Below are 27467 nucleotides of genomic sequence, written 5' to 3' on the forward strand. Positions count from 1 at the left end.
CCATTCTCCTGCCTCAGCCTCCTGAGTAGCTGGGACTACAGTCGCCCGCCATCACGCCTGGCTAATTTTTTTGTATTTTTAGTAGAGACGGGGTTTCACCATGTTAGCCAGGATGGTCTCGATCTTCTGACCTCGTGATCCACCCGCCTCGGCCTCCCAAAGTGCTGGGATTACAGGCGTGAGCCACCGCGCCCAGCCGAGCCTGTGGATTTCTTGAGCCCAGGAGTTCAAGACTAGCCTGGGCAACATAGCAAAACCCTGTCTCTACAAAAAATACAAAAATTAGCTGGGTGTGGTGGTTCTCACTTGTAGTCCCAGCTACTCAGGGGGCTGAGATGGGAGGATCCCCTGAGCCAGGGGAGGTCAAGGCTGCAGTGAGCTGTGATCTTGCCGCTGTACTCTAGCCTGGGTGACTGAGTGAGACCCTATCTCAAAAAATAATAACCCCATGAGGCAGTTCATATTAACCCATTTTACAAATAAAACTGTCATGCAGAGAAATAACTTGCTTAAGAACAATAAGTCAAGTGAATGGTGAGTTCAAGTCCAGTCCTCTCCCTCCTAGGCCCTGGCTCTCTGTGTACCACTATCCTTCTTGGAAGCCAGGTGCTGGCTGTGCCCAGCTTAAGGGACAGCCCCTCATCCCTGATCTTATCATGCTTGGAGAAACGGATATCTCCATAGAATGTGCTAAGTGATAAGAGCTCCCTCCCAGGACACTATGAAAACCAGAGGACAGTATGCCTAGAATGATTTTTTTTTTTTTTTTTTTAAGAGACACTAGATCTCACTCTGTTGCCCATGCTGGAGTGCAGTGGTATTATTGTAGCTCACTGCAGCCTCCAACTCCTGAGCTCAGTGATCCTCTTGCCTCATCTTTCAAAGTAGGAGGGATTACAGACAAGCACCACCACACCTGGTTAATTTTTTTTCTTCTTTCTTTTAGAGATGGAGTCTCACTATGTAGACCAGGCTGGTCTCAAACTCCTGGCCTCCAATGATCCACCCGCTTTAGCCTCCCAAAGTGTCAGGATTATAGGCATGAGCCACTGTGTTTGGCCCAGAACCAATTTTTTTTCTTGTATTTTTTGGCACAGATGGGGTTTTTCCATGTTGCCCGGCTGATCTCGTACTCCTGAGCTCCGGCAGTCCGCTTACCTAGGCATCCGAAAGTGCTAGGATTACAGGCATGAGCCACAGCGTCTGGCCAGCCCAGAATCAATTTTTATCATAAGTTATTTGGATAAAGATGACCTCATTAAAAAAAAAAAAAACCAGCATTAATTCATGTATAAATAGTGATCCTGGGTCAAGAACTCAAAATTTCTATTTTAACTTACGCAAAAAAGCCTCTGAAGCCTCATAAAAACATCTTACTGTGACTTTCTTTCATGAAAATAGTTTACACATACGAACTGGTTTATAAAAATACAAATCAGAAATGACTGATCCTTACATTTATCTCAGTGAAGTTCCAACATTTCTTCAGTAATGGCCCTGACACCCTCCTACCTGAGGAGCTGGGAGGGGAGATTCAATGACTGACACACCAGAGCACCAATGGGAAAACTGTTTGCTCAGGTGCATCTGTGTTAGCAAGAAAGGATCCTTAACCCCAAACTTACTTAACTAGTTCTGCAGAATTAGAAAATGTAAAACTATTAGTCCCTTTGCTTTTTTTTTTGAGTTTTCCTACTGCAAGACTATAGAACTGTACTTCCTCTGACAATTACGTTTTTAAATTCCCATTGTTTTTTAATCTTGAAACGAGTTGCATTTAGCCCTGGACAAAGGCCGCTGCTTCTCAGTGGTGTGAGAGGATATTTACCAAAGTCTTCTCTGGTCCAATCATGTCTCGGATGATTTGGCATCTTCGCACGTCATCCTGGAGATCAGCACCCACCTTTACTTTAAACCTAGAAAATGCATTTGGTTTGCTAGTTTAGACCTGTACCTGGACTTGGCAAGGGCACCTGGAGTTTCTGCAGAAGTGACTGTCTTTCTGTCAACAATTCACAGACCATGTTTTCTAGTAACCTCTTGCTCTTTCCTCATCTTCAGATAAGTCACTTGAAATAAACCTGTGAACTTTATCTCTTCATTCAGTATCAGGGCAATGACTCTCAATTATCTATTGACCTGGAGTTAAGAGGCTAGACAGAGAAGTCAGGTCTTTTTTTTGAGACGGAGTCTCTCTCTGTCGCCCAGGCTGGAGTGCAGTGGCCGGATCTCAGCTCACTGCAACTGTCACCTCCTGGGTTCCCGCCATTCTCCTGCCTCAGCCTCCCGAGTAGCTGGGACTACAGGCGCCCACCACCTCGCCTGGCTAGTTTTTTGTATTTTTAGTAGAGACGGGGTTTCACCGTGTTAGCCAGGATGGTCTCGATCTCCTGACCTCGTGATCCGCCCGTCTCGGCCTCCCAAAGTGCTGGGATTACAGGCGTGAGCCACTGCACCCGGCCGAAGTCAGGTCTTTAATACAATTAACTCAGTTTTTGCTGTGCCATGAAAAGGAATTAAGAACAAAAAAGCCACAGTGAGAACTGAAAAGGAGAGCGGGGCTGACAAGGGGTGCTGAGCTACCCTCTGATAGCCTGAATGGGAAGGGTCTGGTTTACAAAGAAGAACTCTGTCTTGAATTAACTCAGTGAGAGGAAGGCCACAGGGATGGTCTGTCCCCTGCAGTGCAGGGGCCTGAGGTTCCGGCAGGGAAAATGATGAGGTCACATAACTAGGGAATAGCAAAGTGCAGCTGGATCCTGCGTGCAGAGGTCTCCTTTACCCCACATCCAGACACTTATCGGGAGCTCCTTAATCTGTGTGGATGTCCAGCTATCTCTCGAGACACGGGCCTCTACGTCCACACCCCGTGACGCTGCTGTCAGAAGGGTGTGTTGCTGGCTTCAGTGTGGGCACTGGCAGGTGAAGGAGGGGACACCACCACAAGGAGGCCAGCATCTGCCCCCTTGAACGCCAGCCTATCCTCCTTGTGCACCTCCCTGGCTGAAGTCCTCCGGCTGCTTTGCAAAGAGCCCCAGCTTACAGAGTGCCTGCCGCACACTCTCAGGCACCTGCCGTTCTCTTCTGTACCAGCTAGGGGCTTCAACTACATGATCCGTGATGCTCCAGAGAGGGTGGCTGGCCTTAGGCTCTGAGTGCCAGGCTTCCTGTGCTGAGAAGAGGCCCTTTAAATCTCCCCACAGCCTTCTCTGCCTTACCAGATACGTTGCTGCAGCCTCCCCCGGGTATGTAGAGGGAGGGCAAGCAGCCAGCACTTACAGCAGCTGCTCTGAATCCTGCCCTGTGCTGGTCCTTCTGAGATATGGCAACTTTGAGGAGGACCCAAGCTCATATTATTTCTACTGATAGACAGAAAATGAAGTTCAGAGAGGCTGAGCAATTTACTCATGACCACACAGCAAGTACTTGCAGGGGGTGAGGGGAAAAGGCAAGATGTGATTTCAGTTCCATCAGATGCCACCGCCTCTTTCCATGGCTTCATGCTGCCTCCTTCAAGCTCTCACTCCTCAACCCTTTATTTAGCTGAGGCATTAACAAGAAGTCAGTGCCTCTCCAACTTAAGTGTGCACAGGAATCACTCGGGGCTTTTGTTCCAATGCAGATTCCCATGCAGCGGGTCTGGGGAGAGGCCCAGGCTGCATTTCTGACAAGCTCCCAGGTGATGCTGGAGCTCCTGCTCCACAGGATACACTGAGTAGCAGGAGGCTCAGGGGCCAGAGTGGCTGCAAGTCAGATAGGAAGCCTGGTGACATGTCACAGGCAAAAAGTGCCACCATGAGCTGCGCTGAGGGACGCACAGTGACTGGGTCAAGAGAGATGATGGTCCCTCTGCATCCTGCCCTGTGTCAGGACGCAGGGTCATCAACCATCGAGGCTCATCCAGAGAAGGTCTTAGGATGGCCAGAGGTCTTTACCTGCACAGGCAAGAGTCAGAAGGGAGAAGCGCAGATGAGCAGTGTGGAAAGGAGGTGGCCTAGAGGGAGAGGAAGGTTGTCACTCAAGTGGAAGAGGAACAGCCTGGCTCTTGGGAACTGGGACCTCTGGCTGGGAATTACATGGAAGCAAAGGGTTCCTGACATCAAAGACCCACCTGGCTGGGTGCGGTGGCTCACGCCTGTAATCCCAGCACTGGGAGGCTGAGGCAGGCGGATCACCTGAGGTCAGGGGTTCAGGACCAGCTTCATCAACATGGCAAAAGCTTGTCTCTATTACAAATACAAAATTTAGCCACGTGTGGTGGCAGGTGCCTGTAATCCCAGCTACTCAGGAGGCTGAGGCAGAAGAATCGCTTGAACCTGGGAGGTGGAGGTTGCAGTGAGCAGAGACTGCGCCACTCACTCCAGCCTGGGTGACGAGAGTGAAACTTCGTCTCAAAAGAGAAGAAAAGACCGGCCTAATACTTAGAGCCCTCAAAGAATGGAAAGTGCCTAACCAAGTTAAGCTCGCTGCCTCTGGAGGTGTTCATGCAGAAGCTGAATCAACGCTATTTACTGATGGTAAAGACTGGATTTCTATTCTAGGTTAGTGCCTGAAATCAACAATCTCCCAAGCCTCTTTCCACTCTGATGTCCTAGAATTCTAATGAGGACACACATCCTGCCTTTAGAGAAAGAGCCTGGCCTAAGGGGAAACTTCTCTTATGCATCCCTATGAGCCACAGTGATCCTAACCCGTGGGTGCCTTTTACTCCTTGGCTCCCCTCCACTGCCTGAGTCTCTCCTGCCACCAACTGGGCAAGTCAGGTCCATCATCACACTCACCTGGTCCAGCCGTCCTTCAGCGCCTGGGCACAGAGCTGTGGGAAAGGAGCACAGGGTCATACACTGGAGAGAGCCCCTTGGTCTGACCAGGACATCAGTCATTGCTGATCCATTTCACAAGCACTACGGTTATAGCATAGACCAGAGTAACACTCATGTGTTGTTGAAATTAACAGCAGAAACAGCTTGGTTGACAGAGATCACTTTTTACTTGTAGGGTGACTTTCTTTCCTCATCTCTATGGGAACCATTTTTTTAATGGTCACAACCTTCCTGGAAGGAGAATATAGCATTGATCTTTCTCTTTTTAAAGCTAGAATATTCTGTGGCATCCACAGAATGATGTAAGAGTAACGTGCAGAGGCCAGCCCCTCTCTCCTCACTCTTTAAAAGTAGGCACAGCGTAAGGAGAAACAGTAATAAATCAACCACGTGCCGACTCCATGCCGTGTGCCAGCCAGGAGGCCTTGAGCATGACACAACTTACAGCATGTATCTGAATCCTCAAAACCACCGCATGAAATAGGCATTATTTCTCCATCTTGCAGTGGGTCTGCCGCTGGTGCTGCCTGGGAATCGTACCCTAGGCTGTCACCTTCCAGAGCCCAAGGTGATTCACTAAGTCACAGAGTCCCAGGGTCCAAAAGGTGAATGACTTTGCATTTGCTTGTGTACCTTCAGAATGAGAAAAAATACTTTTTTTTGTTGTTTTTTGAGATGGAGTCTTGCTCTGTCGCCCAGGTTGGAGTGCAGTGGTGTGATCTCGGCTCATTGTAACCACCGCCTCCCAGGTTCCAGTGATTCTCCTGCCTCAGCCTCCTGAGTAGCTGGGATTACAGATGCACGTTACCACGCCCAGCTAATTTTTTGTATTTTTAGTAGAGACAGGGTTTCGCCATGTTGGCCAGGCTGGTTTCGAACTTCTGACCTCAGGTGATCCACCCACCTTAGCCTCCCAAAATGCTGGTATTACAGGCATGAGCCACCGCCCTCAGCCAAAATGATTCAGAAAGGTGAACAAGAAAATATTAAATTTCTCCCGGAGAGGCTGGAATCTAAAGCCCATGTGACATGAGAAGGAATATATATTTGGTCTCTGCCCCCATTGCTGCTCCCCTATTTCCTAGCACACAGCCCCTAAAACCCTTGGCATCTCCTGAGTAACAGGAGTGTCTTTTGTATGTGAATGAGACAGCCCTGCTGAGGTCCCCTATGTAGCTTCAGGATGGGGCTGGGGACAAGAAAGACCTGAAAGGCATGATTGTGGGTTGGAAACTTTAGCCTATTCCCAGATCTCTGGGGAGGGGAGGGGGCTAAAGGTTGAATTGATGGCCAATGGCCAAATACTGAATCACACTTAAATACTGAAGCCTCCATAAAACCCCCAAGGGACAGGGTTCAGAGAGCTTCCAAGTTGGTGAACACGTGGAGGTGGTGGGGGCGTGGCTCACCTGGAGGGGACATGGAAGCTCTGTACCCACTCCTCACACCTTGTCCTACGTGTCTCTTCAGTTTGGCTGTTCTTAAGTTGCATCCTTTATAATAAATGAGTAAACATAAGTAGTGTTTCCCTGAATTCCATGAGCCATTCCACCAAATGACTGAACTCAAAGCGGGGTTTGTGGGAACCTCTAATCGGAGGTAAAGCCAGTCAGAAGCACAGATGACAACGTGGACTTGTGATTGGCATCTGCCATGGGCCAGTCCTCCAAGACTGAGCCCTTAACCTGCGGGGTCTGAGGCTAGCTCCAGGGAGATGGTGTCACAATTGAGTAAAATAGCAGGACACCCAGTTGGTGTCCACAAAGCAGCGGAAAACTGGTTGGCGTGAGAAGGAAAACCATACAGGTCTGGTGTCAGAAGCGAGGTACTGAGAGTAGTGGTGTGAGCACAGAAGGAAAAACAGGTTGGTTTCTCCCCATTCAGCCTGTTTACAAAGCCAGGTTAAAATGCCCACCTGCTTCAACGTGTCATCTGAGTACCCCAGCCAGGCGCACGAGGTGGTGTAAGCAGGGTAGCCTTGTGCCAGCATTTGCTTCTCTGTGAAAACACAGCACCGTCAACACTTTGCCCTTCAGAATTGGAAGTGCCTGTAGCTAAGCTGTTTCCCCTGAAGAGTCCAGCTGTTCTCCTGACCTGGCCTTTTACACACACCCAGCCACAAATTACTAGGATGTGAAACCCAGGTGGTCACAATACCCTCACAGACTGCCCTGCTCCCCAGGGGCCCTCCCTACAGTGTAATCCTAAAGCCAAACTTCCTTTCAGCAGTGGCTGAAGCAAACTCTGCAGTCAGAGGTCATACTCAGGAGGCTTCACCATGCAGACCTGAATGTTGATTTGAGGGCCTAGCTACTCAGCACGGGGCATTTGGGAGGACACTGTGTCCCCAAAAAGGACAGGGGCACTCAAAAGTGGACAATGTTAGCAAAAACAATGAAGAAAAATTTCTTACAACCTACCTCTTTCTTTTTTACCAACTTGACCTTTCTGCAGTATTTCTGGAAGAAATAAAAAGCATCACTCACTATTTTAGGCAACAAAGCATGCCACTACTGTATGTGCACATTGTGTACCCGAGAAAGCTTCCAAACTCACCTAGGGCATCCTCCTCAGTCAGGACATCGGTGATGTACCTGAAATCTATGCAGGACACCAGCGTCCTGGGATCCTGGCAACGTGATAGGAGGGGAAGAGGCCTGAATCAATTCTAAGGTGGGTTATATTTTGTTTTAAAAAATTATTTATTATTATTCTTTTAGAGACAAGGTCTCACTCTGTTGCCCAGGCTGGAGTGCAGTGATGCCATCATAGCTCACTGCAGCCTCAGTCTCCTGGGCTTATGTGATCCTCCTGCCTCAGCCTCCTGCGACTGAGGAGCTGGGACTCCAGGTGTGTGCCACTATGCCTAGCTTTTTTATTTTTGTAGAGATGGGGTCTCACTATGTTGACCAGGTTGATCTTGAGCTCCTGGCTTCAATCCTCCCTCCTTGGCCTCCCAAAGTGCTGGGATGACAGGGGTGGGTTATGTTTCTAAGAAGTTGCTTATGGTGACACATGGGGCTCATTCTTTCCTGGCAGGGACCTTTAGGGCTTTGTTAAATTGTTTGACTCTGTCATTCCTAAGTGTAGAGTACTTTAGTGGCTCCTCACTGCCCTGACAAAGCCCTCAGACACTGACGCTCTGGTCCCTTGCACCCGCCCCTACCCTGTTCTTTCCAGCTAACATGGCTTCCTGGAAGGAGGGCATGGCCCCAGGCAAACACTCAGCAGGAGCTCAGTGGGGAGATGAATGCCTGGCATCACTGTACATCAGCTTCACACCGCAGGGCTGTCCACGGTGAGCTACGAGGCTGGGGATTCGTGCTGAGACCTCTCCCCACCCTGACGGAACAGTCAGTTGGAAAACAGCCAGTAGTTCCATTCCCACTAACATCTTATAGTGACCAGTGATACTCTACCACAACTGTCGAAAATCCTAAAATCTCTTTCAAACCTGAGATTCTATTTCCAAGAGTTCTGGGCCAGGTGCAGTGGCTCACATCTGTAATCCCAGCACTTTGGGAGGCTGAGACGGGTGGATCACCTGAGGTCAGGAGTTTGAGCCCAGCCTGACCAATATGGTGAAACCCCATCTTTACTAAAAATACAATTAGCTGGGCATGGTGGCATTACAAGCCTGTAATCCCAGCTACTCAGGAGGCTGAGGCAGGAGAATCGCTTGAACCCGGGAGGTGGAGGTTGCAGTGAGCTGAGATCACGCCACTGCACTCCAGCCTGGGTGACAAAAAGGAAACTCCATCTCAAAACAAACGAACAAACAAACAAACAACAACAACAACAATAAAGAAAACAAGAGAGTACTGGCATTGAAAGGGAACAGGATCCAAAAACGGAGAGTCCACAGGTGGGACCACAACAACAATAAAGAAAACAAGAGAGTACTGGCATTGAAAGGGAACAAGATCCAAAAACGGAGAGTCCACAGGTGGGACCTCAAACACATTTCTGGTGGCCTGCAAATCATTCCCTTTTGGTGGCTACCTCCTCCAGCACTGTAAAAGGCCGGCCTTGAGTCTGGAAGGGGGCTCAAGAGCTCTGTGTCCTTCCCCTACGGATGGCCCCGAAGCTACTCTCCATGTCAGAGGCGATGTGACAGCTTCCTGTCTCCACTTTCCACCAGAGGAGGAGTAGTCTCCTGCCCAACACTCTTCAAGGCCATGGTGTTCTTTGTTTTTCCTTAATTTTTTGCCAACTAATAACAAGGGCCTTCATTTGTGGATCACGAGGTTTTTAACCACCACCCAGGTGTCGCACTGAGGCCACCGCAGCTCAGAGTGGGGAAGTCACATGCTCAAGGTCATGCAGCTGGTGAGCAGTGAAACCTGGACTCACAGCCAGCTCTGCACAGGTCTGAAGCTCATTCCCCTTTAATTTGCCCAGTTTTTTCCTCCTCAGCATCCAGTTGCTCACCCCTGCTATGAAAAGGTCAAGGAGAAAGAAAACAGTCAAGTGCATAGCTTTAGAACTCACTGTTGAGCTCCTTCCCTGCTGCAACTGTACTGTACAGGCTACAATGACCTCATCTTATTCTTGGTGTCATAGTGACTGGATAGTATTTTTTCTTTTTTCTTTTTTTGAGACAGGGTCTTGCTCTCTCACCTGAGTGCTGTGGTGCAATTACAGCTCACTGCAGCCTGAAACTCATGGGCTCAAGCCATCCTTCAGCCTTCCAAAGTGCTGGGATTACAGGCTTGAGCCACCACGCCTGGCCTGGATAATATCTTCATAATATCATCACATCTTGCTTTTCAGAGTTTAAGAGTTGGTTTTCTCATTGATCTCTAATTTTGTGAGGTTCCTAGAGAAGTTAGGATGATCCTCTTGTCATAGTCAGGCAACGGAGGCTCAGAGAACTGGCATCGTGTGTTACAGATGCACGGTGGGGGAGGCAAGACCCCCTCACTGCTTCCCCTCGTGCCACACTGCCTGCATGAGCACAGCTATCCGTTACATCAGATATCAGAAAAGGAATGTCATGTTTTATTGGCTTTTTGCTTTATCATCACCATAGTGATCAACAGATAGTCCTGAATATATTTACTGATCATCAAACGGCATATCATTCATGAAATCCATTTCATTTACAGAAACAATTGTAACATTAACGATCCTACTCACCATGTCCACAAGTAACTTCCAGACAGGCTTGAAGTAAAAAAGAAAGGATTTGTAAGACATATGTGTAAAGTCCCCATTTTTTTCCTGACAGTAAATGCATTGGCAGTAAATGCTGGCTCTCAGCCACCGGGTCCCTACACCCACCTCTACTGCTGCCTGCGCCTTCCGCCATCCCATCCCCTCTTTCTCCTCCTCCTGCAGTTCCCTACCTACTGCCAAAATCTCTCAGGGGAGAAAAAAACACCAAAGCAATTCTCTGTATTTCCTTTTGGGGGCTGCAGTGTGTCTGTCTCTCCTCTGTGCGTAGGGAAAGTCAGTGTGGTGCAGTTCCCAGGGGCCTCCTAAGCGTTTGTGAGAGGAGTTACCTTTCCCTCCTGCTTGGCCCACAAGTCCCACACCGCATTTAGGACAGCCGCTGTCGCCAGGTGCACCACGCCCTTCTCTGGACCAATCTGGTTAGGAAGCAAAGTACAACAGCACTTTAGAAATGAAAAAGAGGGCTGGGTGTGATGGCTCACGCCTCTAATCCCAGGACTTTGGGACCACGACCAGCCTGGCCAACCTGGTGAAACCCTGTCTCTACTGAAAATAGAAAAATGAGCCAGGTGTGGTGGTGTGTGCCTGTAGTCCCTACTCCAGAGGCTGAGGCGAGAGGATCACTCGAACCCAGAAGGCGGAGATTGCAGTGAGCCGAGATGGCACCACTGCACTCCAGCCTGGGCAACAGAGCAAAAGTCTGTCTAAAAAAAAAGAGAAAGATATTTAGGTCTTCCATCCAGGGACACATCTCAAGAATTAAAAGGCAGCAATAGTAACCCACCAACCCACCTAAAGGTTAAGTTTAAAAAAAAACAAACAAACAGTTGCTAACCCATTGAAGAGTTTCAAGAATAGTAGGAAAAACACCTGTGTTTTCCTCTCTTCTCTCTCTCTATATATATACACACACATATATATGTATATGTGTGTGTATATATGTATATGTATGTATATACATATGAACACACACACACACGTACTTCTTTTTTTCTGAACCATTTGAATAAAGTTGCAAATATCATGCTCTTTTTACCCTAAATACATCAGTGTATAGTTCCTGAAAACAAGGATATTTTCTTACATAACCATAGTACAATGATCACACTCAGGGAATACAACATTGATAGAATACTGTTATCTAAAGCCCAGTCCATAATCAAATGTCAATCAAATGGTTTTTTCCTATAATGTATTTTATTTGACCCTAATCCATATCCCATCTGGGATCACATATTGCATTTAGTCGTCATGCCTCTTTAGTCTCTTTTTACCTGGAGTAATTTTTCTTCTTCTTCTTTAAATGTTATTAGCAGGCCGGGCGCGGTGGCTCACGCCTGTAATCCCAGCACTTTGGGAGGCCGAGGCGGGCGGATCACAAGGTCAGAAGATCGAGACCACGGTGAAACCCCGTCTCTACTAAAAATACAAAAAATGAGCTGGGCGCGGTGGCGGGCGCCTGTAGTCCCAGCTACTCGGGAGGCTGAGGCAGGAGAATGGCGTGAACCCAGGAGGCGGAGCTTTCAGTGAGCCAGGATCGCGCCACTGTACTCCAGCTTGGGTGACAGAGCAAGACTCTGTCTCAAAAAAAAATAAAAATAAAAATAAAAAAATAATAAATAAATGTTATTAGCATTTTAAAAGAGTACAGGCCAGTTGATTTGTACAGCATCCCTCAATTTGGGCTGATCATCAGTTCCTTCATGATTAGATTCAGGTAATACATTTTTTTGGCATAAATACTACATAACTGATTATGTCATTTGTTTTATTATTAGGGTTGTTAACTTTTACCACTTGGGTAACTTAGTGTCCATTTGGTTTCTCCACTGTGAAGTTACCATTTCATTTTCCAAGTAAGGAGGTTATTATTGTCCCAAAATTTGGGCATCCCTTGATGACTCTTGCCTCAATTAATTGTAGCTATGACAGTTATGGTGATTTTCTGATGTTATTATTCCTTTTATATTTATTAGATTTTAATCAGCTGTAATGGTGGGCTTGACCTTGTTATTTATTATCTCCTTAAAAAATTTTATTTTATTATTTTTATTTTTAAAAAGTACAGATGGGGGTCTCACTATGCTGCCCAGGCTGGTCTTGAACTCCTGGCCTTAAGTGATCCTCCTGCTTCAGCCCCAAGGTGCTGGGATTACAGGCGTGAGCTACTGTGCCCAGCTGATAGTTCATTATCTGAATGGACTCATGGATTTTATTCAATGGGTCATAAGCCATTACTATCACATTTATTTGGATGCTCAAATTGTCCCAGATTCAGCCAGTGGGAACTTCTTCAAGGTGACATCTTTCAAGGTAAGTTTAATATTCTGTGTATAAAGTAAAATATGAAATCCCAGGCACTATTGAAAGTACATTCTCTTGTGCCCTTCTCTGTGCATGGATGGGAGACTGAACTGAGTTAGGAAAAGACAAAATCCGATATCGTGGGACAAAGACAAAGGTCAGGGTATTGAATTCACCTTACTGTGTTAGAATCCTTTCTCCAGAGCCTAACTTTCTCATGCCTTGAATTTACAGTTCAAATACCAAGCTATGCACATAAAAGGCACGATGGTCTTCCATCTTTTTAAATTTGTTCTTCTCTTACTGTTTTCTCTTTAATGACCTTCTCTTCTATCTCTAATACTACTCACATTATTTCTCCATAAAAAGATTGCCCATTCAGTAGTTTATCTCTAAACCATTTCTCAATTCAGGGAGGATGAGATGAGGTCCTTAGGGAAGAGATAGCTCTCAAGACCCAAATCTCAGGACCTCATCTCCTTAGTAGAACATTTTATTCAGCTAAATTTGGGCTTGAGTCATTTAGATCATCAGTCTTACAGAAATGACTTGTTTACCTCAAAATACTGATGATCTAAATGACTCAAGCCCAAATTTAGCTGAATAAAGTTTATACTTTATTTATACTTTAAATTTATACTTTATTTTATACTTTATATATATACTATATATACACTATATTATATACTTTATTTTATATTATATATATTATTTATATTATATATATTATATATATACTATATATAGTATATAATATACTATATTATATACTTTATTTATGCTTTAAATTTATACTTATACTTTACTTTAAAATTATAAAGCCATCTCTAGGCCGGGTGTGGTGGCTCATGCCTGCAATCCCAGCACTTTGGGAGGCTGAGGAGGGCAAATCACTCAAGGGCAGGAGTTCAAGACCAGCCTGGCCAACATGGCCAAACACCATCTCTACTAAAATTATAAAAATTAGCTGGGTGTGGTAGTGCGCATCTGTAGTCCCAGCTACTCAGGAGGCTGAAGCAGGAGAATTGCCTGAACCCAGGAGGCAGAGGTTGCAGTGAGCTGAGATCGCGCCACTGTACTCCAACCTGGGCGACAGAGTGAGACTCCATCTCAAAAAATAAATAAACAAACAAATAAACCCATCTCTATTTTCACATTTGTTGCACTCAAAGGATATCTCAGACCCTGGTAGTATTACTTATATAAGCATTTTACGAAATAGGTCCCTTACCCATCTGAGCTGCCCATCACTCGTCAGCTGCCTATAGAAGCCTCTGAAGTCACCAACAATGTCCTTGAGGTCCTTGTTGAGCACATGGTGGGCGAGGGCATTGACAGCACAGACAACTATTTAAAAAGGATTGAACTCTTGTTTATGTTTTTATATTAGGTCAAGAAATTAACACCCGAAAACATCACAAACAAACAAATGTGAACATTTTATGAAAAAAATGAAATCTAGACCAGGTGCGGTGGCTCATGCCTGCAACCTCAACACTTTGGGAGGCCGAGGCAGGCAGACAACTTGAGATCAGTAGTTCCAGATCAGCCTGGCCAACATGGCGAAACCTTGTCTCTACTGAAAATACAAAAATTAGCAGGGCACAGTGGTGCGCGCCTGTAATTCCAGCTACTCAGGAGGCTGAGGCAGGAGAATCGCTTGAACCCAGGAGGCAGAGGTTGCAGTGAGCCGAGATTGTGCCATTGCACTCCAGCCTGGGCAACAAGAGCAAGACTCCATCTCAAAGGTATATTCTTTTTAAAATTGCATTAAATATTTTTTTTTTTTTTTTTGAGTCTAGCTCTGTCACCCAGGCTGGAGTGCAGTGGCGTGATCTTGGCTCACTGCAAACTCCGCCTCCCAGGTTCACACCATTCTCCAGCCTCAGCCTCCCCAGTAGCTGTGACTACAGGCGCCTGCAACCACGCCCGGCTAATTTTGCTTTTGTATTTTTAGTAGAGATGGGGTTTCACCGTGTTAGCCAGGATGGTCGTGATCTCCTGACCTCGTGATCCTCCCGCCTCGGCCTCCCAAAGTGCTGTGATTACAGGTGTGAGCCACCACGCCCAGCCGTTCTGTTCTTTTCTTTTCTTTTTTTATTTTATTTTTATTTTTATTTTTATTTTTTGTCAGAGTATTACTCTGTCACCCAGGCTGGAGTGCAGTGGCACAATCACGGCTCACCACAACCTTGACTTCCCCGGCTCAGGTGATCCTCCCACCTCAGCTTCCTGAGTAGCTGGGATTACAGGTATGTGCCGCCAAGCCTGGCTAATTTTGGTATTTTTTGTAGAGATGCAGTTTTGACATGCTGCCCAGGCTGGTCTCAAATTCTTGGACTCAAGGGATCCACCCGCCTTGGTCTCCCAAAGTTCTGGGATTACAGGCATGAGCCACTGTGCCCGGCCCCATATATGTTTTCTGTGGTTGTCATAAGAAATATCACACAAGTAGAACAGGTGTTAATCCATATACTGAGCTAAACTTCCTGAGTAGAGAACACATTGTGATTGGCTGTCACATGAAAAACAGAATCATAGATTGACAAGTTTAAATAATGTTCCCAAATTATTTTCCTATTTACTTTGTAAAGTGTTTAAACAATCAGATTCAAAACCAAACCATGCTGGTTCATGTTCCTAAGGAATAAGAAGGCTGACTTAATAGAATTTTTAAAAAGAGAAATGCGTTTTTATTATTGACAAGTATAGAAGATGCCTTGAATTCACAATATAAACTATTAAAGATTAAATAAAATGAATTTGCAATTAGCATGCTATTTGCAAAATGTTAAAATACATGAAAACACTGTCTACAAACATGAAATTTCTTACTATTGACTTTCTTATGATATACTACATTTCTCATAAGTAATTTGAAGGTTAAATTTAATTTGTGTTAGCATTACCATCAATTATTTATTTTTGGTACCTTTAATTATTATTATTATTTTTTAGAGATAGGGTCTCACTCTGTCACCCTGCCTGGAGTACAGTGGCAGGACCTTGGCTCACTCCAATCCCCACCTCCTGGGTTCAAGTGATCCTTCCACCTCAGCCTCCTGAATAGCTGGGACCACAGGCTCCAGCCACCATGCCCGGCTAATTTCTTGTATTTTTGGTAGAGATGGGGTTTCACCATGCCTCCCAGGCTGGTCTCGAACTCCTGAACTCAAGTGATCCACCTGCCTCGGCCACCCAAATTGCTGGGATTATAGGGGTGAGACACTGCACCCAGCACCTCACTGTAATCTTGAATGCCTAGTCTCAAGTAATCTTTTTGTCTCAGCCTCCTAGTAGCTAGGACCTACACATACCACCACACCAGCTAATGCTTAAATTTTTTGTAGTGACAAGGTCTTGCTGTGTTGCATGGGGCAGCAGGTAGAGAGGTTCTAGAACTCTGGGCTCAAGCGATCCTCCCACCCCGGCCTCCCAAAGTGTTGGGACTACAGGTGTGAGCCACCACGTCCTGTGGTATTTTACTTTAAAAGGATTTCTTGGACCTGGCATTCACTCCTGTAATGCCAGTACTTTGGGAGGCTGAGATGGGCAGATCACTTGAGCTCGGGAATTCGAGACCAGCCTGGGCAGTGTGGCAAGACACCATCTCTACAAAAAATACAAAAATTAGCCGGGCATGGTGGTCCCAGCTACTCGGGATGCTGAGGTGGGAGGATCACTTGACCTCTGGACGCAGAGGTTGCAGTAAGCTGAGATTGTGCCACTGCACTCCAGCCTGAGTGACAGAGTGACAGAGCTGGACCCTGTCTCAAATAATAATAATAATAATAATAATAATAACAATAATAATAAGGCTTTCTTGTGTTGTTTAAGATGATGAATAAGTAAAGTAACCCTTTGATCCTTTGCCAATTCTAGGAAACATTTAGCCTATGTTGTGTACATGGCCACAATAATTGAATTAAGCCATCAACTTAGCTTCAAAGAAAGGAACGTATTCCAAAACATTTTGATAAATTTGTTTGGTGCTGCCATGGATTCAATAGTAAAAGTTTTCAGTCATTTAATAGGACAGTTGTAGAGGTACAGTTTTACTGTCAATAAGATCCTGAGAAGGACACTATGAAAGTGGTGCCCCAGGCTGGGCACGGTGGCTCATGTCTGTAATTCCAGCATTTTGGGAGGCGGAGGCCGGTGGATCACCTGAGGTCAAGAGTTTGAGACCAGCTTGGCCAACATAGTGAAACCCTGCCCCTACTAAAAATACAAAAATTAGCTGGGCATGGTGGCGGGTGCCTGTAATCCCAGCTACTTGGGAGGCGGAGGGAGGAGAATCACTTGAACCCAGGAGGTGGAGGTTGCAGTGAGCCGAGACTGTATTATTGCACTCCAGCCTGGGCAACAAGAGTGAAACTCCATCTCAAGAAAAAGAATGTGATGCCCCAAGTTTTTGTTTTTGTTTTTTTTTTTCCCTTGAGACAGAGTCTCGCTCAGTCGCCCAGGCTGGTGTGCAGTGGCCGGATCTCAGCTCACTGCAAGTGCCGCCTCCCAGGTTCACGCCATTCGCCTGCCTCAGCCTCCGGAGTAGCTGCGACTACAGGCGCCCGCCACCTCGCCCAGCTAGTTTTTTTTGTATTTTTGTAGTAGAGACGGGGTTTCACCGTGTTAGCCAGGATGGTCTCGATCTCCTGACCTCGTGATCCACCCGTCTCGGCCTTCCAAAGTGCTGGGATTACAGGCTTGAGCCACCGCGCCCGGCCTTTTTTTTTTTTTTTTTTTTGAGACGGAGTCTTGCTTTGTCTCCCAGGCTGGAGTGCAGAGACCCGATCTCGGCTCACTGCAAGCTCCATGCCCCGGGTTCACGCCGTTTTCCTGCCTCAGCCTCCCGAGTAGCTGGGACTACAGGCGCCTGCTACCACGCCCCGCTAATGTTTTGTATTTTTAGTAGAGATGGCGTTTAACCGTGTTAGCCAGGATAGTTTCGATCTCCTGACCTCGTGATCCGCCCGCCTCGGCCTCCCAAAGAGCTGGGATTACAAGCGTGAGCCACTGCGCCCGGCCTCCCCAAGCTTTTAGCACATGCCTGGCTAAGGGTGAAACAGCTCTGGGATGACTGCACACTTGTGGTCACATGTAGCAGTTAGGGCTGAACCAGCCATTCCAGGTTCTCTAGGGCTTTTGTTAATGGGATACACAATCATTCTGGTTCAGATATTCGTTCCCTAGAATTGTGAGAAGACAGAATCCTCCTCACTCCTTGAAGGTGGATGCTCTTGAATTAAAGAAAATCGGAAGTAAGTCAGTGACTCACAGTGAGGTACACTGACACCAAACCACCGTCTTGGAGATTTGATTGTTGCTATAAATCACTGACTGAAGCATACCTCTGGTTCACGTCACAATACCAAATGCACTTAACAAAAGCTAAGGATGATCTCATCTTTATGACTCTCAGCCTTCACAAGCAGCACTTATGCATTCATCTACAGTGTGTGGATTTTTCTTGCTCAACAGGAGACTAGAATTTGTGGCATTTAATAGAAATTTGGGTTGTGAGGCCAGGCACGGTGGCTCATGCCTGTAATTCCAGCACTTTGGGAGGCCGAGGCGGGCGGATCACCTGAGGTCAGGAGCACAAGACCAGCCTGATCAACATGGTGAAACTCTGTCTCTACTAAAAACACAAAAATTAGCCAGGCATGGTGGTGCGTGCCTGTGATACCAGCTACCTGGGGGGCTGAGGCAGGAGAATCACTTGAACCCAGGAGGCAGAGGTTGCAGTGAGCCAGCCAAGATCACGCCACTGCACTCCACTCTGGGTGACAAGAGTGAAACTCCACCTCAAAAAAAAAAAAAAAAAGAAATTTTGGTTGTGGCAGGAAATTGACTTGGAAAAGAAAAAAAGGCCCTTGAAGGCAGCTTCTTGCCAACTAAACATAGGGGGTTTTCTTTTGTTTGGGTCTGCTCAGGGACTTCAATTCTCTGGAGCCTCTAGCACTGGAAGGACATTGAGTAAAGTCTGTGGGTGACTTGTGGGTGTCTGAAGTAAGAGTGGTGTCACAAACTATTAAGGCTGGGTTTTTAAAAATTTTTGTCTATTTGAAAATTCTTGCCGGCCGTGATGGCTCACGCCTGTAATCCCAGCACTTTGGGAGGCTGAGGCAGGCGGATCACCTGAGGTCAGGAGCTCAAGACCAGCCTGACCAACGTGGAGAAACCCCGTCTCTACTAAAAATACAAAATTAGCCGGGGTGGTGGCGCAGGCCTGTAATCCCAGCTACTCGGGAGGCTGAGGCAGGAGAATCGCTTGAACCCGGGGGGCGGAGGTTGTGGTGAGCTGAGATCACGCCATTGCACTCCAGCCTGGGCAAAAAGAGCGAACCTCTGTCTCCAAAAAAAAAAAAAAAAAAAAAAAATTTTTTATCTGTACATCTTTTTCTTTTTTCTATATATTCTTTTAAAAACTAACTTAGTCTACATTGTACATATTATTATATATGTGTCCAAACCCACCGAATATACAACACTAAGAGTGACCCCTATTGTAAACTACAGACTTTGGGTGATCATGATGTGCCGATGCAGGTTCATCAGTTGCAACAAATGGGCCACTCCGGGTAGAATGTTGATAAAGAGGGAGGCTGTGGCTGTATGGGGACAGGGGTATGTGGGAAATGTTGAAAATGAGGGAGGCTGTGCCTGTGTGGGGACAGAGGTATGTGGGAAATCTTTGTAACTTCCAGTTTTGCTGGAAGTTTTGCTTCAGTTTTAACTTCAGTTTTGCTGTGAACCTAAAACTACTCTAAAACAAATTAAGTCTTAAAAAAAAAAAAAAGGCTGCCTCTGGTTGCTCACGCCTGTAATCCCAGCACTTTGGGAGGCTGAGGCGGGTGGATCACCTGAGGTAAGGGGTTCGAGACTAACCTGGCCAACACAGTGAAACCCTGTCTCTACTGAAAAATACAAAAATTAGCTGGCATTATAGTGGGCACCTATAATCCCAGCTACTCGGGAGGCTGAGGCAGGAGAATCACTTGAACCCAGGAGGTGGAGGTTGCAGTGAGCCGAGATCACGTCACTGCACTCCAGCCTGGGAGACAGAGTAAGACTCTGTCACAAAAATAACTAACTAAATAAATAAAATAGGCCGGGCGCGGTGGCTCAAGCCTGTAATCCCAGCACTTTGGGAGGCTGAGACGGGCGGATCACGAGGTCAGGAGATCGAGACCATCCTGGTTAATACAGTGAAACCCCGTCTCTACTAAAAAGCACAAAAAACTAGCCGGGCGAGGTGGCGGGCGCCTGCAGTCCCAGCTACTTGGGAGGCTGAGGCAGGAGAATGGCATGAACCCGGGAGGCGGAGCTTGCAGTGAGCTGAGATCTGGCCACTGCACTCCAGCCTGGGCGACAGAGCGAGACTCCGTCTCAAAAAAAAAAAAAATAAAAATAAAAAAATAAATAAATAAAATAAAACAGAAACAGGCCAGTCATGGTGGCTTATGGCTTATGCCTGCAATCCCATCACTTTGGGAGGCTGAGGCAGTGGATTGCTTGAACTCAGGAGTTCAAGACCAGTCTGGGCAAAATGATGAAACCCTGTCTCTACAAAAAATACAAAAATTAGCCCGGCATGGTTGCAGGCACCTGTAGTGCCAGCTACTTTGGAGGCTGAGGCAGGAGAATCGCTTGAACCTGGGAGGTGGGTAGGTTGCAGTGAGCAGAGATCATGCCACTGCACTCCAGCCTTGGCAACAAGAGCAAAACTCCATCTCAAAAAAAAAAAAAAAAAAAATTTTTTTTTTAAAGAAAAAAGCAAAACAAAGCCAAACCCAGGTCAGGTGTGGTGGCTCACACCTGTAATACTACCACTTTGGGAGGCTGAGGTAGGCGGATCACCTGAGGTCAGGAGTTCAAGACTAGCCTGGCCAACATATAGTGAAACCCTGTCTCTATTAAAAATACAAAAATTAGCTAGGCATGGTGGCACATACCTGTAGTCCCAGATACTTGGGAAGCTGAGGCAGGAGAATCATTTGAACCCAGAGCTGGAGGGTGCAGTGAGGCAAGATGGCACCACTCCACTCCACCCTGGGCAACAGAGCAAGACTCTGTCTCTCAAAAACAAAACAAAACAAAACAAAAAACCAAAACATTAGCTAGGCGTGGTGGCTTGTGCCTATGGTCCCAGCTACTCGGGAAGCTGAGGTGGGACAATCATTTGAGTTTGGAAGGTCAAGGCTGCATGAGCCGTGATTGCACAACTGTACTCCAGGCTGGGTGACAGAGCAAGATCTTATCTCAAATCAATTAATCAATAATAAAAACTTTAAAAACATAAAGAAGGATAAAAAATGAATATTAAGTAAATTTAACAAAGACATGATTTTAAAAAATACCCAACCAAAAACTACATTGGTGTATTCTATACATTTGAAAAACAGCCCTCCCTCTCTGTCTCACACACAAGCACTCTCTTCACAGTAACCCTATGTTTTTTTAATCATAAACGGATGATAAGGTAAGTAAGCAGAAGAACCAGGATGAGCTAATGGCATTTTTCATCTTCAGTGTGAGTGCCGTGTAACACATTTAGCGAGACTGCAGTGAGTCACCTGAAATATGTAGCAAGGTTAAAGTTAAAATGGGTTCTGTCATGTTGTGGTCTGAAAAAGGCAGAAGCCAAAAACCTTAGCATAAAAGAGTCATTAATTAAAGTCATGGAGAGATGGAAATTGATTTACCCCTGCCTGAGACATCCACCAAGACAGTGGTGTGGGGCTGGGAATGGAGGAGGGGACGGGGAGTGAAGGCCCTGAACACTGAGCTCAGCACCCATCCCAGAAGAGCTTCTTATCTATCTTAGTGCCCAGGGCCCCTCCACGTGTGCCCAAGTCGGCAAAGTTTAAAGTCTTGGCTGTTAACAGAGAGTGGGTCCAATGGCCTAACATACCTTGTAAGCTGAGTTTTATCCAACCTTTGGGGGGGTGTGTTGTAGGGTTTGCAGGATGGAGAAAGACAGCAGCTTCATCAAGTACTCAACTTATAAACAAGAGATAATTAAAGTTGCAGGATAAGCAGAAACATAGCTCACAGCTCTATCTTAGTAAGTGGTTACTATTTTGGGGAAAACTTTAACAGTAAATTGTTTACTTAATAGAGAAAAGGGGGACTGACTCACAGTATGGTCTCCTCTCTCTGCCTGGCAAATTCCTGTTGGCTCTTCGAGACTCACCTCAAAGCAATACTTCTGCTCTGAAGCCTTCCCTGAGCCGTTTGGACAGAGTGAAGATAATATGGGTTAGACATTCTGCACAATTTTCATGTTGAAATGTAATCCCCAGTGTTGGAGGTGGGGCCTGGTGGGAGGTGATTAGATCATGGAGGTGGATTTCTCATGAATGGTTTAGCACCATCCCATTGGTACTGGCCTTGAGACAGTGAGTGAGTTCTCGTGAGATCTAGTGGCTTAAAAGCGTGTAGCACCTCCCCACTCTCTTTCTCTTGCTCTTGCTTTCGACATAGGACGTGTCTGCTCCCCCCTCGCCTTCCACCATGACTGTGAGTGTCCTGAAGCTTCCCTAGAAGCTGAGCAGCTGGCACCATGCTTTCTGGAAAACCTGCAGAACCATGAGGCAATTAAGCCTCTTTTTCTTTATAAATTACCCAGTCTCTGGTACTCCTTTATAGCAATGCAAGAACAGCCTGGCTTGGAGTGGTGGTTTGTGCCTGTAATCCTACCACTTTGAGAGGCCCAGGTGGGCAGATCATCTGAAGTCAGGAGACCAGCCTGACCAAACATGGTGAAACCTTATCTCTACTAAAAATATAAAAACGAGCCAGGCATGGTGGTGTGTGCCTGTAATCCCAGCTACTCGAGAGGCTGAGGCACAAGAATTGCTTGAACCCGGGAGGTGGAGGTTGTAGTGAGCGAGACTGCGTGACTGCACTCCAGGCTGGGCAACAGAGCAAGATTCTTGTCTCCAAAAAGAAAAAAAGAACAGCCTAATATATCCTCTCTCTGTAAAACTTGTACATAATTTTAAAAAATAGTCATTCTCAGACTGCATTATGATCATGTCTTTTATGTCTACTTCCCCAATAAGTTTGTGTGCTCCTGATATGTGGGATTCTGTCTTCTTCATCCTCCTTCAACTTTTTTTTTTTTTTTTTTTTTTGACAGAGTCTCGCTCTTTCACCCAGGCTGGAGTGGAGTGGCAAAATCTCGGCTCACTGCAAACTCCAACTCCCAGGTTCAAGCAATTCTCATGCCTCAGCCTCCTGAGTAGCTGAGATAACAGCCACGCATCACCACGACCAGCTAATTTTTGTATTTTTAGTAAAGACAGGGTTTCACCATGTCAACCAGGCTGGTCTCGAACTCCTTGACTCAAGCAATCTGCCCACCTCAACCTCCCAAAGTGCTGAGATTACAGGCGTGAATCACCACGCCTGGCCTATCTTTCTCTTTTTAAAATTACTTCAGTGCCTGATGCATGGCAGCACTCAGGAGAAGTCTGCAGAAAGACTGACTTGCCGGACAACTGACCGCCAGCCCTGTGAAGAGCAGAAACAGCAGCCACCTGGGCAGTGTCCATTGCAAGTTCAAGGAAGGTTCCCTTGCCATTCACACATACACACACTCAAACTCACACACTTCTTTTATATGCTTAACAATTTAAAATCTCTCAATGGGCCAAGATTTTTTTCTACAACTACTCAGAGTGCTGATGGTGCAAATGTCCATGGGAGAGGTATCACAATACCACCAAAGTTAGAGAAACTCTATCCCCTCCTTCTAGACCCTTACCCTTCAATCTATCATAATTTGGCTTCAGCCCTTAATAATCCACTGAAATTGACCTGGCAAAGGTCACTGTTTTGTACTTCTTGAATTTTGTACCATGTGCAGGTATGATGTGTTCAAAAAGAGTTGCATTTAAAAGTTCTGAAGAGAAAGTGCTTTGGGCAGTCAGGCAATTCTGCCATGACTTGCTGGGTATCTGCCTGTGCCTCAGTTTTCTTCTCTCTAAAAAATGAGATGGCTCAAGATCACCATTGAGATCACATCCACCTCTGAGAAAAGTTATGTTCTGTATCTTGTTTAAGAAAATAGAAAATGCAAATAAAAAAAGAATGACGTATACACGGCTCAGTATGCATCTTAGATTGGGCGGGGCCAAAGCCCTTTTTTGCCATGAAAATAGTGAACTTGAAACCAATTTGGTGTGAAATATTTTGAAAAGGCTGGGTGCGGTGGCTCACACCTGCAATCCCAGCACTTTGCTAGGCTGAGGCGGGCGGATCATCTGAAGTCAGGAGTTCGAGACCAGCCTGGCCAACATGGTGAAACCCCGTCTCTACTAAAAATACAAAAATTGGCTGGGCGTGGTGGTGGGTGCCTGTAATCTCAGCTTCTCGGGAGGCTAAGGCAGGAGAATTGCTTAAACCCAGGAGGCAGAGGTTGCAGTGAGTTGAGATTGCGCCACTGCACTCCAGCCTGGGCGACAGAGTGAGACTCTGTCTCAAAAAAAAAAAAAAGAAAAAAGAAATATATATAGAAAAGTGAGTAGACTCACTGTGCACATCACAATGAGCCTTTTTTTGCTGTGGGAACTCACATCTCCTCCCTCTCCTTGCCCTTGGTTACTCACCCACGGCAGGTTGTTAAAGCTCGACAGTGGCCCCGGGTGAAAGGCAGGTGAAAAACATCCTTGTAGCTGTCATTTGACACAGAGAAACAGACTAAGAGTCAAGGATTTTCTAACAGACTAGAGATGATTGCAAGGAGAGAGGCCAAATTCTGTCACTTTTAAATTTCCCCCAGTGAAATAAATAACAAACCATGAAACACTGTTTTTACTCACTTTGAGCAGTTAAACACAGAGAAAAACAAGATTGGAACTGAATCTAAATCAAGATTCTAAAGAATCTAAAAATCTAAGTTAGAATCACATCTGAAAATTAAGCATTCTGGAACCTTGAGAGAATCTTCAACTCACCAACTTCAGTGCCTTTTCCCAGAGTGAAGGTGATTCCACACCCCTTGATTCCATCTTCTGCATCAGTTTCTATGACGACATAGGCAGCTGAGTAGTCAGGATCCATGTGCTGCAGGAGAGAATTCCCCGCCGAAACAATGCCAGCATGAGAAACCCGAAAAGAACCATGAGAATGATGTCACATGAGGACAGACAATGCCACAGGGGCCATGCCACAAGAGCTCCCACAGAAGGAACTGTTGCTATACCCCAAAGAAAACAAAGGGCTCTGAATGGAGAAAAGGAATGTCCTCCTGAAAGATCCAAAGTGTTTCAATAAGTGCAACGTATACTTTTTTTTTTTGAGATGGAGTTTTGCTCTGTCACCTCGGCAGGAGTGCAGTGGCGTGATCTCAGCTCACTGCAACCTCAGCCTCCCAAGTTCAAGTAATTCTCCTGCCTCAGCCTCCCAGGTAGCTGGGATTACAGGCACACGCCACCACACTCGGCTAATTTTTGTATTTTTAGCAGAGACAAAGTTTCACCATGTTGGCCAGGCTGGTCTTGAACTCCTGACTTCAGGTGATCTGCCTGCCTCGACCTCCCAAAGAGCTGGGATTACAAGTGTGAGCCACTGTACCTGATCGCAATGTATACATTTTTATCACCTGCTTTCAATTAGGTCAAAAAGTGAGGCTCATTTTTATTTATGTATTTATTTTCTAAATAAAAAAATAGAGATGGAGTCTTGCATGTTGCCCAGGCTGGTCTCAAACTCCAGAGCTCTAGTGATCCACCCGCTTAGGCCTTATCTTAAAGTGCTGGGATTACAGGCATGAGCCATCATGCCCAGCAGCAGCTCAATTTTAAGCCAAGGAGTTTTCACTCGCAGCTATCTCTGTCAGCTCTTTGAACAAAGTTACATTCACAAGCAGCTTCAAATTGAACAAGCCAAAGGTTCAGAAAACTCTTACATAAAATTGGACTGATCTCACAGCAGTTTATAGCAGGGCTGAAAACACAATGGCTCAAGGTCAGACACCAGTGGGGGAAAATGAAGAAGTAAAGCTTCTAGATGAATTCGCTCTTTTTTTGTTTTGTTCTATGTCACGGAATAATGGAGACCCCGAAAAGCCAGGTAGAAGATCTGAATGCATTCTTAAAGAAGAATTTTGCATAAGGCTATAACAATTTATTACTGTTATTATTCTATAATATTTATTGTGCCAGACACACTATATTCTAAGAGCTCTACATGGTTTAATTTAATCCTATAACAGTATTATCAACTAGGTGCTCTTATCCCTATTAGAGAAGAGGAAATGAAGTTTTAAGGAGGTTTAGTAATTTGCAAAAGGTCACACAAGTAAATAATATTTTATTATTATTATTATTATTATTATTGAGACTGAGTCTCACTCTGTCCTCCAGGCTGGAGCGTAGTGGCATGATCTTGGCTCACTGCAACCTCTGCCTCCTGGATTCAAGTGATTCTTCTGCCTCAGCCTCCCAGCTGCACAGGCACCCGCCACTATGCCCAGCTATTTTTTTTTTTTTAGTAGAGATGGGATTTTGCCACATTGGCCAGGCTCGTCTTGAACTCCTGACCTCAGGTGATCCACCTGCCTCGGCCTCCCAAAATGCTAGGATTACAGGTGTGAGCCACCGCACCCGGCCACAAGTAAATTATGAAGGCAGATTGTAATTCCCTGTATTGGGGATGTTGTGGCTGAGGGAGCTGTATGTGATGGATGGGAGCCCTGAGTCTGGTGTCACAGCCCAGTGGCAGGAAATCAGTGTGATGCATCACTGGGCACCAACTACGTGTCAGAGCTGGTGCAGCTTACAAGGGTGTTACAGATATGTCTGCCCTTGAGGAGGTTACATTTGAGAAGACCTGGTTATAGGACGGGCATGGTGGCTCATGCCTGTAATCCCAACACTTTGGGAGGCCAAGACAGGAGGACTGCTTGAGCCCAGGAATTCAAGACTAGCCTGGGCAACAAAGCGAGACGCCATCTCTAAAATAAATAAATAAAAAGACATGGTTACAAAAACCTTAATAATATAAGGCAGAACATGCTAAGGCCTGGGAGAGATGCAAACTATGAACGACCGGCAGAGAGCACTGTTAGCTGAATGTGCTTCTTGAAGCGGGAGAAGGCTTTACGATGAAGACAGAATCTGAGCTGGCCGGTCGAGGAAGGGGAGCTTCTCAGCAGTGGCAAGGGGAGTGAAGGGTCTGGGAGGGAGGAATATCTCAGGTGAGGTAGCAGCAGCAGTGCAGAAAGTAAAGGGTTCAGAAGAGGGAGAGACTGGAGTGTATTCAAGGGTTGGTGCCCATCCTGGCTTGGCTGAGCCACTGGGTTCCTGAAGGAGTTGAGCGATGAGGCTGAGAAGGAGACTCCAAGAATTAAAGACCCATCGACAGTTGCTGGGTTCCAAGAAGAGGAAGCAATGGAAAAAGGAAACCTTTCACTGAAGCCTCAGATGAGGGTCAACAGGACGAGATGAGCCAAAAGTGACTTGAAGCTTTTGGATCCCTGTGATTAGCAGAATGATCCAAGATGGGTCAGGAGGGAGGGGCGGCAGGGTATGGAAGATGACTTCCGATTTAGACAAACCGCGTTTTGCATGAAGGTGAAAAACCTAACAGGAAGTATCCAGACCTATGGGTTAAGGAGGCAGCTCTGGAAATGAGATCTGGGAATCTCCGGCATAAAGGGCAGCACCAAAGCCAGAATGCGGAGAGGGTCTTCATGGGAATGTGCAGGGAGACGGGGAAGATGCTGAAGCCTGAGTCTGAGAGAGGGAAGAAGGGGCCAGTGGAGGAAGGAGGAGCCGTCAGAAAGGCAGGAGGCCATGAGGCGAGAGAGCCCACGAAGAGGTGGCTGACAGCAGAAAAAGTATCCGAGGGTAAGGACAGGCAAAGGAGAAATAACAGGGGCAATTCACAGAGAAGAAAGGAACATAAATCGATTTCAGATTAAGAAGGAGGTAAGCCCAGCATAGTGGCTCATGCCTTTAATCCAGCACTTTGGGAGGAAGAGGCAGGTGGATCACCTGAGCTCAGGAGATCGAGACCAGCCTGGACAACATGGTGAAACCCTGTCTCTATCAAAAATACAAAAATTAGCCGGGTGTGGTGGTACACACCTGTAATCACAGCTACTCCAGAGGCTGAGGCATGAGAATCATTTGCACCTGGGTGGCAGAGGTTGCA

General features: G+C 46.2%; 1 protein-coding gene across 1 annotated transcript in view; it reads right to left on the reverse strand.

Moving 5' to 3' along the window:
- Window positions 1-27467, reverse strand: part of LOC105464651 (enolase superfamily member 1) — a 39318-nt gene that overhangs the window by 9076 nt on the left and 2775 nt on the right. The window contains exons 2-10 of the mRNA XM_071085584.1: window positions 24266-24374; window positions 13534-13649; window positions 10328-10414; window positions 9963-9989; window positions 7380-7452; window positions 7244-7282; window positions 6739-6821; window positions 4782-4816; window positions 1829-1916 (exon numbers count right to left, since the gene is read on the reverse strand). Of these exons, the coding sequence (XP_070941685.1) occupies window positions 1829-1916; window positions 4782-4816; window positions 6739-6821; window positions 7244-7282; window positions 7380-7452; window positions 9963-9989; window positions 10328-10414; window positions 13534-13649; window positions 24266-24374 (657 nt within the window). The remainder of the gene's footprint in view (window positions 1-1828; window positions 1917-4781; window positions 4817-6738; window positions 6822-7243; window positions 7283-7379; window positions 7453-9962; window positions 9990-10327; window positions 10415-13533; window positions 13650-24265; window positions 24375-27467) is intronic.

Source organism: Macaca nemestrina, chromosome 19 (assembly GCF_043159975.1).
Source record: "Macaca nemestrina isolate mMacNem1 chromosome 19, mMacNem.hap1, whole genome shotgun sequence".
Taxonomy (NCBI): Eukaryota; Metazoa; Chordata; class Mammalia; order Primates; family Cercopithecidae; genus Macaca; species Macaca nemestrina.